We start from the raw sequence: 17506 nt of genomic DNA on the forward strand, positions 1-17506 counted from the left end.
ATTAATATAATTGAAATCGTAGTGAGTTGGAAATTCCAGAACAGTGAAAAAACTTCCAGCCTCCACCGAGGTTCAAACCCGGGCCTCCCGCTTTATATGTGGACACCCTAACCACAGGGATATGGATGCTGATTGTATGTCCATAGGTTCGAAAGAGATAAGGAAGGTCATAATTTCACTGTAGGCGTTTGTCACCTGTATGAAACAATTTCAAACTAGTTCTGTTTTGGTGACATATTTGCCTTATATATATATATATATATATATATATATATATATATATATATTAATAATGATTAATGAATGCTGTTTTTCCCATCCAATTCAAATTTTCTCATGTGAAGAGTCATCTGACACTCAACAAACACTTTGCTCTGTTAAAATCAACAATGAACAAATTGAGAGAGCACCCAAGTTCTTACCTGGCACAGGCAATGGCATGGTTTATAACCTCAGCAAACATAACCTGCTTGGCTTCATCAGTCTCAGAGTGGAGTCTTGTGTACATAGTCTGGAACTTCTCAATGGTCGTGGCAAGAAGGTTGTTCATCAGTAGTTGCTTCTTCTGATTAAGAGAGAAATAAAAAATGAAAAAACATTTTCAGGAAAGTTTAACTTTATGGCTTCAAAACAATGAGAGTAAACACGAATCCATCATCAGGTTACTATTTTAAATGTTAGCTATGACATCAAAAGACAACATTTGCACACAAGCTTACGCCTTACAAGGAAAAATTAACTATGAGCTATGACTTAAGAAGGAAAAAAATGTTGCACATTAACTGTGTCTTAAAAAGAAAAATATGAGCAAAAACTACCCAACACTTTTTACATTTAACAAATGTAAAAATGGTAGGTTTTAATTTTGGCTGTGCTACTGCATACATTACTATTCAATCACAGATATTAATTAATTTGCATTAACCAAATCCAGGTTAATAGTGCTTACATACCTCCACTGGTAAGGTGCTAGATATGATGATAATGCCAGCAGCCTCATAAAGGAACAGTTGATCATCTGTTGTGAGGATCTGATGGTGTCCATTTTCCTGGAAGGCCAAAAAAAGAAAGAAAGAAGAAGGCTAAGAAAAACTTTCACAAAGTTTGAAGTTATTATAAAAAAACCTTGAGGAAGGTGCTGACAATCAATAAGATGTGTTTTGATTTTGGTTGTGCCTGAAGAGGCCAAAATATGGTTAAACAAATTTGCTTTTGATACACAATTGAAGAAGCATCTCAATGCATTACTTTTCATAACATCACCTAAGCTTAATACTTAATATGAACATTTTAGTATCACAGTTTGTAGCCAATTATTTGTAAAATGTACAGATATGGAGAAGAATGGTGTGGGGGGGTGGGGGGTGAGGGGAGATGGGGATTTGCACTTTGTTCTTTACCTTTCTTTCCTAGATGGAATAAAGGCGAGACACTAGAGGAGGTATCAGCTGTTTATGACTTGCACTCTACAATGAATCATTTGAAGTCAATTTGGGAGTCAAAGGGAAGACCAAGATCAACTGGGAGAGATCTCAGAAATGAATAAACCGAGGTGAGGTGGTGATAAGCATGGACTCTGAAAAACAGAATCTGGCATCAACTTAACTAACGTTGTAATGTAAACTAGCTAAAAATAAATAAATAACATAAAAAAATATCAGAAAAACTTTTATAACCTACCTTAAGTTACTGCTCCTAAAATGATTTGGGATCCATTGTAAGATATCTTCTGTGAAGGGTGCCACAGATATTTTTGTTTCTTTGTAAATTAGCAGAATTGCTCAAACCAGTTGCTTGCAATTGCAGCTTAACTTATTTTTAGTAACATAAAAGATACTCTTGAACATTAGCTACATTATAGATTTTCCTTCATTAACATCATGGCAGTTACCTATTCAGAAATTTTGCTGTCCCCTCAAAATAGTTCTCGACAGTTAAAACATGGATCTAGGACCCTGTCATGACAGACGTACTGGGACTCCTTGCATATAAGAATTGGGGCTGAATTCATTATCTCTATCAACTACTGAGGTTAACCAATGGTACTCTAAAAGGATGTGGTCAATTTGCATAATGATATGTACTTGGCCAAATGCACTTCCTTTGATGAGAAATGAAAAAGAGGAATGATTTTCTTAAAAACAAATGTTTCAATCTGTGCCATGGGAAAATTAGATTCTGTGTAGTTGCCTATGAGTCTAACTATCAACTAACTGTAACTTAGTAGATTAACAAAAACAATCCTTATAGAACTTGGACACAAACTAGCTCCAGTGAACAGATTGAATCTGTTTGATGGGTAGACCACTTTCGAACGACAAAAAAAAAAATCAGGAAAGATTGGACAAATGTTTGAAAGGTCAACTTACGGGTGTCTGAATGGTCAGAAGATCCGGGATTCTTTGTAAGATATCTTCTGCATAAGGAGCGACAAGACCCTTCAGCTGCTTCATGAATCTCCCAAAGAGATACGCACACCGGCTACGGACTGTGCCTTTCTGGTTTCTGATGCCGCGCTCATCCAGGAAAGCTGACAGGGCGGCTGGGATGTGCTCCTGAGACGCGGAGAAGAATTTCTCGTATCTTGCTACAGTTTCAAAGTACTGAAAATGTGAAATGATTAATATGAAATGAAAGACACAAAAATTAACAGAGGAGAGAGAAAATTGGCGGAGACTATGACTGTCGCTGTGAGAGTATTGTGATCATGTAGTTAAGGCAATAATCTAATGATTGCATAATTGGGTCCTGCCAGGATCATTACGTAGCGTCCCTGTGCAAGGCTTTTTATCTCCATTGCCTCTCTTCACCCAGGTGTATAAATGAGGACTTGTGATGTGGCTTGTAAATAAAGTTGGATGCGCTGGTTCGTGGCTGCACCCTATGGGTGGTCCCCCGGGGACCACATATAGATGAGGTGCACTGTGTTGCCTAGGAAGTGACTGTCTGAATTGTGCACACTTGGGAATGTGGGTGTGACAAGTCACCAATGACCGAGGGGGGGGGGTTAACTATTGTAAAGCCTTGTGAGAAGGCCTCGCACTGATATAAGAACCGTCCACTTTTAAACTTCTTGATTGCCGCTTTATTTTGTATAGGGTGGAAGAGTTAGTATTCAGTTCAACCTTCCAGTTGATAGCTCCATTTATTCCATGATTAAAAGTCACACATTCCAACAAATACTCATTATCTGGCTTATACTATAATGCACCCACAACCAACCCTGCAACCCACGTTCAGTTTGTTGGAAGTTACGCAGTCTTTACAGGCACTAATGCAGCTGCGCTAACTTTTACGACATCATACAAAGCAAGGGCAACGTTGTTTGAAAGGTCAAACCAAAGACATGCCTGAAAACGTCCCTGCTCGCTTGAAAAAGATGCTGGCACACTGCAAGCAGCCAGTGCTATATATAAACATAGAACAACAGATGTTACCCTAATCAGATATTCAGTACACACTATGAAAATGGTAGCTAGAGCCATAAATGGATCTTCTGGTGACAAAAAAGGTGTTCTTGAGATATGGTTGATTGAGTGAAACCTATTTTGACTGGCTAAACCACAAAATTTCAACTATTCCTGGATTGTATCAAAGTAAGGGGGGTCTGTGATGTCATGTGGATGACTGCTCTCCAAAAGATTTAGTTAGGCTATTATAATCTTCTAGTTCAGTAATCCTTCAAAACAGACACATCTGCCATTTTTCTTAGCTTCCAAACTGCTCTGTACTTTGAATGTGATCAAAATGTATCCCTAATTTGTAAAAAAATGAAATTTTTCTTTTGCGGATAAATGGTTAACAAATTATTAGAGAAAAACAAAAACCGTTTCTCATTCATTTTAAAAATATCACGGAATTCTTTGCAAATACCTCCCTGATACAAAATAGATTCAGAAATATTTCAGCAATTTTGCAACTTAATAATAATAATTAGCAGTTATTTTTACGACGCTTAAGCGACCACAATGAGGGGAAACCTGAATGGGCTTATGGATTACAACTAACAGGTTAGGGTGGGAGGGGGGTGGCTTCCAATTCAACATTTTTACTCAAATTTGGAATCTTTTCAATTTAGAAAGTCATTTCAGATGGGAATACCGTAGATTGCTCTTGGATGAAAAACCCACCTTACTATGACCCAATTGTTAAGCCTCATTGCTTCAAATACCACCACTGCTTTTATCGACTTTATCCAACTTCAGCCCAGCGCAATATCCTTTTAGCCAAAACAACGAAAAAGGGAACTCCATCTTCTCTGACGGAACAGTTTAAATTGTACCACAAAGTATTTCTTGTTTGCCCTACACTTATCGTTTCCTTCCTTTGGTTGTTTTTTGTTTGTGGTTGAAACAATCTACACCATACTTAGATGGCTAGGTTTCACTTCTGCTATTTATGTTGAACACGCTATCAAACAGCCAGACTTCCTTCCAAGCAAATAATACAGAGGAAGGGGAACAAAGGTGAAGGGGAACTTCCTCTACAGGGTTCCTGTTTTTGTTTGTAACTGTCTGACTTATTTGTGATGCATCTCGTCACAAGACCGACCCTTTAAAACCAATTTAGCAAATAAATATAGACATCCCAACCAGGTGATCCTCTTCTCATTTTCTGCTTCCCGTCTGTCAAACACATCAGTGCCGATGATAAACAAAGAATAACGGTACATTGCATGTCATGTCACGCATATCGAGAGCTAGTGGCTTTTAAATAAATAATACCTGTAGCTGAACTGCCCAATGGGTATGCTGTGAGACGCCGCTCTCCATCAACTGCAATAGGAACAAAAATATTAGACATTAGGCAAAATATATCCCGAAACAAACATTTATTTGCTCTTTAGAAGGGGACTATCATAGTTCCCACAAAAATGGAATTTACTGGAAAGAGCAAACTTTTGATTGTAGTTGGTGCTCATAAAGCAGTTTCTAATGTAAGAAAACATTAATAACAAGATTGGACTCATTTATTTCAAAGCAAATTTTCTATTTGCTGCATTTTTGTGATATTTGTTTCACAACATGCTATGGTTCTCATGAACACATGATTATTTTTTTCGTTTGTTCTGTAAACAGGACACAAATTAGTCATTTAATGAGTAAAACTACCTTTTTAACTGCCAACTAAAATTAGTTTTGAACAGCTAGAAGTGAACAGACTTAAACAAACCAATGTAATATTTGTGATTCAAGTTCTACCAATTATATATTTTATTTTAATATAATAGAAATCATAGCAAACATTTTTGCCGTCCAAAAACCTCCAACTCCATAATTAGTATAAATCTTTTTTTGGAAAGCTTAACCTTTAAAGGTTCTCTTTAATTCAATTTGTCCAAACACATGGTTATCTTTCCCCCATAAAGGTGAGACTTACATGGCTCACTATATGTTTGATACACATAAGAACTTATCAGGTTGATACACATGAGAACTTATCAATGCAGAAACTTGCCATGTGAATGCACAACTTGTAAGTTGTGTAGCAGTGTCTTTTGCAAGAGAACATTGGCATCTTTCTTTAGAAGTTTTATGATGACCAAAGTTCAAAAACCTGAAGAGTGCTATGTAAGTCTTCAAAATGAAAATTGCTGCCTATGACTGACTGTGTACATAACTTGCATTACAACAAATATTACATTGTTGCCACAACTTATATACATATTGCCATTACAAAATACTGCCATGGTTACTGTGAAACATGAAAATAGCCTGGAAATTTCACAGATATTGTGAAATATCTATCAACAAACAAAGAACCAAACAAAAAACTAACAAAAAGGAAAGTAGTTCATTAATTATTAATTGTTGGTCAATACAGACACCGTGATAGAAAATTAAGTGAATGCAGACAATAATAAAAAGAGAGAAAGAAAACAAACGACCATAGAGAAACGGTAATTATCGTAACCATGGCACTCACCAAAACCATGCACTTGTGCATGACGGTCTCCTCCTTCCATGTAAACTGATTGCCTTGGACCGGAGGAATTGCCTCTCCGAGATTGTAGAACATCGCGATGGCCAGCTCACATTGAGTGAATGTGACGTTCTTCCACTGACTGTCAAAATAAAACAATAAAAGAAAAATACAAAAACTGAGTGGTAATTAATTACCACAATGGCAGATACAGCAAGCGAGAGAAAGCTGAATAGTGGGCTTTTTAAACTTTGCAAGCAATTACAACTGTTGTCATAGGAAGGGTACATACTGGAAAAAAATTAAGTACACTTTGTGCTTGGCTCATTACCAGAACAAGACCTACCTCAAAGTCATCTCCAATAACTGATGGACGCAGTTTAAAACCAGTTCTTGATTCAGCTTGGCTAAATTTACAAAGAGCACCATCATCTGTTTCCGGTAATCTAAGAACATCACCTCGTCTTCGCCCTGAGAGTCAAAGTTGTACGAGTCGTCGTACTCGAACTTCTTCATGACTACTTTGAGCAGGTCTTCCATACCGAACTGACTCAAGATAGCGGAGCTGCCGACCTAAAGTACATAGGAAAATACATAGCGTAATGGTAAACAGCATCTGAAAAAACAAAAAACAGGACTTAACACTACCAAACGCCCACTACACACACTCTACAGGACGCACACTCCAGGGTTCACACTACAGATCGGACGTACACTACAGGCCGGACGCACAGTAAAGGCCGGACGCACACTACAAACCGGACGCACACTACAGACGCACACTCCAGGATTCACACTACAGATAAGACGTACACTACAGAAAATAAACATTGTAATTAATGAAGACAATAAAAATTGAAGCAGGTGTGGATCAATGATGTCATATTTGGACTTGATCAAATCTTCAGCCTCGTGTGTGAAAGAAACATTAAATCTCCCAGATGGAATACGATCATCCTTAGCAGTCTGGGGAAGTTAATCTCTATCACAAAGACCAATAATGATGGTTGGGCATGTGTCTCCTTAAGTCATAACATCACTGAACGCTCTGCAATGGTGTGGTGTGGAGAGTGCAACAATAAACAGGTGATCAGAAGGTATGCCACAGGCTAATACTATGGTCAGGATTCAAAACATTGTGTCATACCAACACTTTCAATCAGGCCATCAGTTCACATCCAGGATAGATGAAGTTAATTCTATCCACACTAGTCAAAGACATGATACCTTTACAGACAAAGATTCCTTTTTATTTCTTACAATACTTGTTCCTTAATTTCCTGCTGAGGAAAGTGAGGGAAGAGCAGGAGAGGATACTTTTACACTTTAAACACATCAAGCTAGAAGGGAAATATCACCAAACGATGACAATTACGAAAGAATACACATTCATTCCCCCCCCCCTCCCTTTCAATAACTCGAATACATATGTTACTGAAAATAGGAGATCAATCTTAGAGATTTTGACAAATTTCCTGACCAGATTGGACCTGCTTTTAATTATTTTGTTGTTCCCCCTGGGTTCCCATCAATAATCGGTACTACATCAAACTTGTGTTGCTGTCAATGGTTTCGCTCTGTCAGTTTTAGTAAATTACCGTTCATTCTTGCCATGTTCATGAATTGACTAGATTGACTTATTTGGTCCCCAATACCTGTTTCAGAAGACCGATGTACTCCTTGGTAAAGTCCATTGTTGCTAACGATACATCGTCATCTTCATGACCTAGGAAAGCAAACATGAAGGTGAGCTTCCCCTGGATCGCCCTTAAAGCGTTCCCGGTGTTCTCAATAGTACCTTCCTTGGATAACCTGTAGAAAGTAACGAGAGGATAGACTGCAAATGAAAATAATCATAATAATAATAATACTAATAACAAGAACAATAACATTTTGAGTCTATCCTCATTAAACTCTTTTAACAGATACTTAAAAAGCGTGTCGACTGATGACCCACTGAATTTTGAACTTTTCACCCCGGAATTTTGAGTGATTATTTATCAACAATGCCACTGCTACATTGAAGTGGATAAATTTAGTGGCAAAGAAGGCATTGAAACTCAGCACCTTTAATGTTGTGGCTTTAATTTAATCCTGCTGGCCAACGTAAGACAAGTTTTTCATGAAGATGGAAGCAATGGCTTTGCATAATAAATCAAACATAAGATATAAGAAAGTTAACTTGAATTGCAAACTCGTTTGATTTCAAACCAAGTTTATGCCAGGTGAAATAAATGATTACACAATGGCCATTATCATGGTGGTGGTGTTGGTTGTCATTATTAATTATTATTTGTTCACTAAACCATTGGCTCAAGTCATATCATGTTTCTACTTATTAGCAAGTTCTAAACCATTCAAGACAGTACAGAAAAGTGTGTGTTACAGAAATATAATATTAATTATTACATTTCTGTTTTTTATTCTTGTATACTTTTTGTCTATCTTTCGTTGTGTGCTTTTGAAGGACGTAGAGTAACAGATTACATTTCCAACTTCAATAGCATTCCATTCACCCACATTTTCTCTGTTTGGTAAATTCACATTTAAAGGAAAAAGTCAAATCAAACTGAAAATGGTTTTGACTTTCATAAAGCATACAGCTTAAATACAATACATATATTACTTTGTTTCTACTTTACCTTTGCCAACAACCAATCAATTGACAGCCCATGTCACTGATAAGGTTTGAGAGTTTAGCTAGATAATCAACATCATCCTCCTGGGTAACAAAATAAAAGGAGAAACAATTTCTGTCACTAGGTCTGTAGCTTTATGCAACAGTACTTTGAATACCATTGCCAATAGGTTTCATAGCCAATTCCCCATACAACACATCTTTGGTAACTCTGAAATTTATATATCTACCAACTATTAGAACAAAATACAATAAAACTGTTAGCAAACTGCTTATCCATTAGAGAGCCTGTGTAGGAGAATGTGTAAAAGTAAGTTGGCCTGACGTTTTGATCCTAGCAGGATTTTCTACAATGGCTAAAATGAAGGCTAAAAATCATTTTAAAATTAATCACAAAAGCTTAAAATCATTATAGCCTTTGTAGAAATCCTGCTAGGATTGAAATGTCAGGCCAACTTACTATTACACAACTATTAGAACAAGAGTTTTCTTACGGTACCTGTTTTTGGGGAACTGTTCTTCACAAAGACCTCAATCACACAAGCATGTCCTCTTTAAGTTTTAATATTGGATGCTTTTATTGATCTATTATAAAAGTTCAAATCTTTTTGACTTTCCCTCACCTGTGTACCTCATCAATCTGTACACTTTATATACCTTACACGGAAACAGTATCTGAGCCAAAACAGCAAGATTTGACGGCTATAGTTCTTGCAATAACAATTTTCTTCTCACTTGGGATGAGATGAAACTTTCTACGCTAACAGCTACTGTAAACAGAGATGAAATAAAATGCTGATTTGAAAGTACGACGACTAACGTAATTGGGTGGAAGGACTCCGGCTGTTTGCAGTACATTGCTGACCGACTCGATCAATTCCACTTTGGCTACGCTGTCCATTCCTTTGTTTATGATCTCACAGAAACAATCGCATGCGCTCTCTCGTAAGGCCTCCACGGTCAAATGATTGAGCATTCGCTCTATGAAGTGTTCGTTTGCGATCAGTCCGATATCGATCCATGAAACGTAGCAGCCGATGACCTCCAGACAGAGGCAGGTCAACTCCGGATTCTGACTCTCGTACGTCTTCTGTGATTAAAAATGAAAGACTGAGGCATAAGAGATGAAACTCTGAAAACAAGAGTTTTAATGACGAGGAAATCTTCCCTTTCAAAACTCCTCACTTATAGATGTTCTGTCAGAAGTAGAAGGATTCTAGCGGTAATAATTCTCTCCTCGTTTCTTCTCTTTTTCGGTGTTTCGGGTACCAACTTTGAAAGACAATCTGCTGCTTGTTCTATGGCAATATACATTTGCTTCGAATGGATTCGGAAATGTTGAGTCCGCGTGGACAAGCAATGCCTAAACACATTCTGCACCGAGAATTTACTTTGGGTGCAGGCCTCAACTTTATCCATTGTTTTATATAAAATTCAACCAAAACAAATTCTTTTAAATTTTATATTTGTGAAGAACAATTTTATATTTATACAAAGAGAGTACCCTTGTTTGATGACATCCAACACCATGTTTTTGCATTGAGTTTTGTGTTGCATCTGAGTAGTAACTAACCTAATGATCTGTGTATTAGACAATATAGTCAAGCCACTTTAACTGATGAATCTTGGCTGTTTACAAGGTCATTTCTCAAACTAGAGCACCAATGGTGCAGAAGCTCATACCTTTTCGAGCTTAAAAATGTAGGGCCCACAAAACCAATTTTGGGCCCGTGAGGGATACCCCCCCCCTCCATTAGCAGAATCCTGGCCACACCACTGGCTATAATTCATATTTTCCCCTTTAAATCCTATTTTACCCACTCTCTCAAACAATACCACTGACCTACCCTATTAAACTTTCTCCCCTCTACCTTAGCAGACATAACAAGCACTCCCTACAAGGCATAACTTCACAAGCTGCCTACATACCTCAGGCTCAAAGACTTCTAAAAATCGGCAAGTGCTGATTGGCTATAGGGCTCTCATGCTTACAGTTCAACAGTTAACAACAACTCCCAGTCCTGCTTTAATTCCACTAACAGCCTCTGCAGAGCTTAACCACAAATGTAAACAAACACTGCAGACACTGGGAGACAAATTAAAGGAGCTTTGGCAAAAAGTGAAGGCTCAGATTTTTTTAAACAATGGGGATTAATTGTAATTAATTAACTTTTGACCAAAAATTTTTAGGCATCACCTTATTCATACACAATCCAACAATCATCAGTTCAACTTTGAATATGATCCATCAAAATCTTGTGGAGATTGAGATATTTGAAAATATTACAAAGAATGACCCCCGATGACCCCCTAAATGACCTTTGACCTCAATTTTCCGAACACCCCTCCTAACTCTCATCCCGAGGAACATTGTGACCAAGTTTCATTATAATTGGCCATACACTGTACGAACAGGAGCAATTTGAAAATATAGGGCCGCGGCCCGGGACACAAAAGACCCCTAGTTGATCTTTGATCTCAAATTCATGAACACCCTGAAGGTAAAACTACCATAGTACTATCGTGACAAACCCTCAACATTGTACCATGGAATCTGTAGGAGAAGAAGCATTTTGCGTATTTGCACAAAATGGCCCATTACGGCCCACAGGTGACCTTTGACCCCAAATTTTGGATCATCTCTGATGGACCTATACCTAATGGTCCTTGTGTCCAAGTTTCATGAAATTCCATCAAACACTGTGCGAGTGGGAGCGGTTTTACCAATTGTTGACGGATAGAGTGATAGAGTGATAGCATGATAGACGCCGCACTGTAACAATAGCTCACACCAGCATGCTGGTATGAGCTAAAAATTACAAGTGTTATAGAAACCTGGACTGATAGCAGTATGTTTTAACAGTCCACAATGTCATCAAAATTCAATTTGTGTCTAAAGTTCCTTCCAATCCAGAGGTAAGAATGCTGCATTGGGTTCATATCATTTTCGTTATCCTCCATTTCTACCATGTAGCAAACATTTTTTAACTTACCAATATTTGATACCAGGAGTCTACCAGTGCTGGAACACACTGTACCCTCATTGTATCCTTTAAAAGTGTATTTCTTTGGGTTTCCTGTTGAATTACAGAGAAAGAATAAAGGAAATATCACTCCAAAGAACCACCAGTGTATGGTTACACATTTATAGACTTAGAATATCGGTAAAATACAAAACCACACTACTGCAGTGGATATATGCTTATCTGATTAATTTACAGGATGAATCACTCTTACCCCTGCCCAACCCCCCTCGGGCTTGACCGTGAGGTGACCATGACTCACAAACAGTATTGAATACAATAAGAACAAGAACAAAGAAGCAAAGTAAGTTTTAAATCAAATTATTAACAAACTGCTTGTTGTTCTGTCCTGAAGAGACTACTCCTACAGTATCGATTATTCAGGATAGATGAGATTGCGGAGAGAGGTTTTCAGTTGATGTGCATCCTTTATTAGGCCATCTTTTCTTTCTCATATTTTCCAGCACTCATGTGCATATACCTGAATATCCATCACATATCACAAGGACTGTACCATTAATGTAAAGGTAATATTTATGTATCGTAAGGATATAACAATTATCAGATAAAACTGTATGATGCCTTGATGAAACAAGAGACAAAAGACAGGAGGTCCAGGCAACAGGAAACTTCTGAATAAGAATATTTTAACATTTACCACATACTTTTCTGAAAGTAAGGGAAACTGTGCAATCACCTGCTGTGCACGCTGTGACAATGAAGTGCACAGTATTTCATAGGTGTGGGCAGGTGACACATTTGAAAATTCCTGGACTGATATAGGGATGGGCATGAATCTCAATAGAAATAGGTGGCTCTGGTGTTTTTAAGCTGACTTCCACGAGGGAATTGGGGGGTACCCAGAAAAAATTAGAAAAAGTCTAGATGACAAATGGTGCATTCTGAGACACTCTTGAGATACTCTTGTATTTTTGTGTGAGGCTGTACAGGGGGGCTGAATGTAAAAGGTCCCCTGACTGACTGCCATGTGCCCCCCCCCCCCCCACTCTTCCACAATTGCACCGCTGCCCTGTTATACTTGCTGTTTTGTTTCTATTTGTGAGGTATATATACTCCTTACTGACAAGTTTTAAGCCAGTATTACTCTTTTAAGGTGAAGTTATGACATCCACAGTGGGATGTAAGGTATTCACTCAATAGGCAGCGAGCTTGGAAAATCTAAATACTGAAACAGTTTTGTAGGAACTACAAGAACGTGAGCAAAATCAGAATGTGCATAAACTTTTCCCAAACAAGCTTTTCAGTTGGCAATTCACTATGTTTACTCGGAATCCAATGACATCTAGTACATTCAAGTTAAAGGAAATTCACTTTAAATCCTGTATGATCTGATTCCATTATTTCACTTACCTCTGGGGTGTGAGCAATATCTCTATCAACCACTTCTATATCTATGGCTAACAGAATCCGCAGGAATACATCGATGACCGGAGGTCCGTGAGAGAGGTATTGGAGGAGATCCTGAAAAAATGTTGGCCAATGGTTTAGGTAATCTTGCACAAAAACTAGAGAAAATAGTTGGGCCACTTTATTCTTAATAAACATCTTTTCCTCAGTTGGAGCATAGGCCTGTGGGAAGAAGAATAAGAATACGTAGAATATAAATACAGTGCGTCAAGTGGGAAAACAACAGATAAAATTTTCTTGTTTTGTGTTCAGAAAGAGTAAGTTAAGTTATGTGTCATACGAGCCACAACTGAATTTTAAAAATCCAGTGTAAGAATGGATCTCTTCTATCTTCTGCATATGGTGCTGGTTACTGTAGCCACAATTTCATTGACAAAAGAAGAAAAAGAAGCAAAAATTAAATAGAGTTAATTGGAGACTCACAGACATTTGAAGCCAGGTTATCAGAAGGTTTTGTATATTAAGGCGATCCTCTTGGCTTGCTGTAGAATACCTGAGGAAAATATCAGTGAGGTAATTAATAACAGAAGGTGACATCTAGAAGAAAACAATAATTTGCTGGCTTTCAGCTTTAAGAATTTCGGAAAACAAACTTCCGATGCAGATTCAATGTTTCTTGTTCTAAATGCACTCTGACCAGGTGGGTTTAATGGAAAAAAGCTGTCGCAATCGAAAGAAAGAAATTTATTTTCTGTTGCCTTTATGGCGCAAACGATTTACCCTAGAGTCACTGCGACCGCCCATATCAGCATGTTCATTACACAAATGTAACCTATATATACTCGTATCGTACACTTTTTTCACCCAATTCCACAGAGGAAACGTCTGATAACACCTGTTTATTCATTGCAATGGAAGTAAATGACATAATTTCGCAAGCAACTTTCGTAAGACTGAAAGAAAGATACTATCAAAGAGAAGGGACCTAACACAGACTAGCAACGAAGTGAAAGTTGTCCTAAAACAGAGAGATTTGATTAGCGCATGATCTGTTGGGCGGGGCTTGCAAATTTTGATTGAAGATTGTAGGATCTACGGACTCGTTCATAAATCTGGCGAATTTTATCCAACTCAAAATATGTAACTTCAGATAACTCAATAAAAATAATGAATATTGATATGGAAATTGCATAGAAAATTGTCATTTTCACTGAGCTTTTAGTGCAGTAAGCTTTAAAGTTGAAGTTTAAATTTGGCAAACACGTACTGAGACTGATTACTAGGTTTTCACAATTTGACCCCTGGTGACCCCAAATGACCTTTCACCTGCAAAGAAACAATAGGCTTCTTGTTCTCAATGTGGTACTTCTACACACCAAATATGACATTGGTCTGACCTTCGCTTCATCAGATATCGTGTTTACAAGCTGATCATCACACACACACATGGAGACGCACACACACATACATACACCATCATGAATGCAAAGATTACGATTATCATCGAAACCAAAAAGGAAAAAAAAAGCAGAAACCCAGATCTAGGAAAAGATCTACAGTACCGTTCACATTAAATCGGCCGTGGCATCGTGTATCGTGATGCCCTTATCTTTTTCTATCGTTTTCTATCGTGAAACCTGACTACTGTAAATTTTTTGTACACGCTACCACGATATAACGATATACCACGATCACACGCTATATCGTGATACCAAGCCTTCACGATAGCAAACATGACTGCTACATTCACGCTAACACGTTATATCGTGAGATGGTGATTTCAAGCTGAGCGCAACACAATTCGTAACTTCGTTTGGGCTTTGGGTTTTTATTATTCATGCTATTTCGTTAAGTCGTAATATCGTGTATCATGAAGTTCCTACTCTACTGTGCGAAAATCGATCTTTACAGGAGTTCCGCCTTGAAAACTTTTTGATGTCAGCTCACAACTTTACACGTTTAACTTTTTATTTAACAACAGTAACGTTACGTACGGATAGCGACTTTTCTGTTACTAGTAGTGTTAGTTGTAGATTTTATGTTCCACGTTACTTTGAATAGTTGGCAACATTTTGAAGAATAATAAAGTACTACTAAGCCTTTCTTGTGTTAATTTTTTATATAATTTATCGTTGGTTCGAACAGAATGAAAAGGGGAAAAAAATCCACCCCAACAACTCTGAAGCAGGGCCAGTTAAAAACAAAACATCTTCATCGTCCGCGCAAGGGGCCTCCCTTTTCCTGATTCCCGAGTCTCTATTCGGATTCAAGAAATCTAACTAACCTTAAAAATTATTTTGTTAAGGTTGCCACATATTCCAAACTAGTATTAGCGCATGAAAAGAAGAAAAACGTCAGCCTGTTTTTTTTTCAGATCTCAGTACGAGAAACATGTATTTTATTTGGATAATAGAAAAACTTTCTTTAATGTGGTTAATTCATATTTTCCTACCCTAGCTATTATTTGATAAAACCTTCATGAAAACCGACTTTTTAGAAAATGGATTTTGAAGCTCAGTCAACAATTTAAAAAATGCTTACCGTTAAATACTGGCGTCAAAAATACATTTCGAATTTATTCCAATAAAGATCCACAAAGGATAAAAATGCGAAGAACAGCTTACTAAATAGAATTGAAACTGCATGTACAGTACATGGTCATTTTAAGTATCCAAATACTATACAAAGAGATCGAGTTCACCGAAATACCCCTTTTCCCTACCACCTGAGGAAAAGCGTCTTTTATAAATTATAGTACCATACAGTACGGCCAGGTCGATAACGCGGAAACGCGGAAACCGCGGAAACCGCGGAAATCGATAAACCGGGTTCGGTAATAGAGATACCGGGTTCGATATCAACGGTTTCCGCGGTTTCCGCGTTATCGACCTTGCTATATAGCAAGGTCGAAAACGCGGAAACCGCGGAAACGAGAGGAATTTGTCAAGGGAGGGTGACAAAGTCTTTTTTTTGGGCGCATTTCAGCCTATATTCGCCAAAAAGGGGTGCGGGTTTAAAGCTATTTCAGTAAATGTAGGTCGAAAACGCGGAAATCGTACTTTTACAATGGACGAGTTAGATTATTTTGTCAAGGGAGGATAAAGACGTTTTTTGAGCGCATTTCAGCCAATATGCGCCAGGAGGGGTGGGAAAGGGCTAAGGTTTTTTTTTTTATACTAAATGCAGGTCGCAAACGCGGAAATGTTTTTGTACACAATGAATGGCGAAACTAGAGGATTTGTCAAGGCGGAGGGTGAAGAGTTTTCGGCGCATTTCAGTCAATATGCGCCAGGAAGGTGATGGAGTTGTAGGCTTTTCCCCTAAATGCAGGTCGCAAACACGGAAATGTTTTTAACAAAGGCGGAACTAGAGGAGTTTGCCAAGGGAGGGAAATGAAGTGTTTTTGGCCGGCGCATTTCAGCCAATATGCGCCAGCAAAGGTGTGGGGATGTGGTTTGAGGCTTTTACACTGAAATACAGGTCGAAAACGCGGAAATGTTTTTTTAACAATGGTGAAACTAGAGGATTTTGTGGTGGTTATTCCAGACATTAATCAAAGAAAATGTGACGTAGGCTATTAATATCAGAGCTTAAGTATTTCGCCATGGCATAAGTCTCAGCATACCGGTTCTTAAGCTAATAATTGAGTAGAGCTTGATATAAGTACTTCATACCCGACGAATCTAAGTGTTTTCTACATAACGATATCTCAAATAACAAACTTAAAAGAAAGAGAGTAAACACAAACGGAGGTACAATGGAAATTTTCTGATATAAACACGTATAGAACTAAAACATTAAGCTTTTTCAAGGTCCCGTAACACTCATTAAAGAAGTAATGATTTAGTGGTAATTTAAATCGGTCAAGCACTCTTTGGACTGGGCAAGACGCATTATGGTACTCTTCTACAATGTCATTAGAGTTCATGTTACCCAATGGTTTGGTGATCCAAGGCGTGCTGCATGGATTAGGGCCCAGAGCGTGTTCGTGGTCCCGTTACACTCATTAAAGAAGTAATGATTTAGTGGTCATTTTAATTGGTCAAGGACTCTTTGGACCGGGCAAGACGCATTACGGTACCCTTCTACAATGTCTGTAGAGTTCATATGACTCATTGGTTGGGTGGTCCAAGGCGTGCTGGTCTTGATTAGGAGCCAAATGTTTTTCATTCGTTGTCCCGTTACACTAATTTAATAAGTGATTATTTAGTTGTCATTTTAATTGGTCAAGCACTCTTTGGACCGGGCAAGACGCATTATGGTATCCTTCTTCATTGTCTTAAGAATTCATATGACCCATTGGTTAGGTGGTCCAAGACGTGCTAGTCTTGATTAGGGCCTAAAGTGATTTTTCGTCAGGTCCCGTTTCCGTTACATTAATTTAAGAACCGATGATGTAGTGGTCATTTTAGTTGGTCAAGAACTCTTTGGACCGGGCAAGATGCACTATGGTACCCATTTACATTGTCATTAGAGTTCAAATGACCCAGATAAACCTCTTTTCCACGACCAAATGTTGAACATCTTGTAAGAATGCATTCGTCTTGTCATAAGT

General features: G+C 38.0%; 1 protein-coding gene across 1 annotated transcript in view; it reads right to left on the reverse strand.

Annotated features, from left to right (window-relative positions):
• Nucleotides 1-17506, reverse strand: part of LOC139961155 (exportin-T-like) — a 57035-nt gene that overhangs the window by 31896 nt on the left and 7633 nt on the right. Inside the window, exons 4-15 of the mRNA XM_071960103.1 lie at nucleotides 13435-13504; nucleotides 12955-13173; nucleotides 11554-11637; nucleotides 9381-9650; nucleotides 8565-8644; nucleotides 7578-7734; nucleotides 6269-6495; nucleotides 5926-6064; nucleotides 4725-4775; nucleotides 2370-2603; nucleotides 954-1049; nucleotides 423-565 (exon numbers count right to left, since the gene is read on the reverse strand). Coding sequence (XP_071816204.1) covers nucleotides 423-565; nucleotides 954-1049; nucleotides 2370-2603; nucleotides 4725-4775; nucleotides 5926-6064; nucleotides 6269-6495; nucleotides 7578-7734; nucleotides 8565-8644; nucleotides 9381-9650; nucleotides 11554-11637; nucleotides 12955-13173; nucleotides 13435-13504 — 1770 coding nt within the window. The remainder of the gene's footprint in view (nucleotides 1-422; nucleotides 566-953; nucleotides 1050-2369; nucleotides 2604-4724; nucleotides 4776-5925; nucleotides 6065-6268; nucleotides 6496-7577; nucleotides 7735-8564; nucleotides 8645-9380; nucleotides 9651-11553; nucleotides 11638-12954; nucleotides 13174-13434; nucleotides 13505-17506) is intronic.

This window comes from Apostichopus japonicus, chromosome 20 (assembly GCF_037975245.1).
Source record: "Apostichopus japonicus isolate 1M-3 chromosome 20, ASM3797524v1, whole genome shotgun sequence".
In the NCBI taxonomy this organism is placed as follows: Eukaryota; Metazoa; Echinodermata; class Holothuroidea; order Aspidochirotida; family Stichopodidae; genus Apostichopus; species Apostichopus japonicus.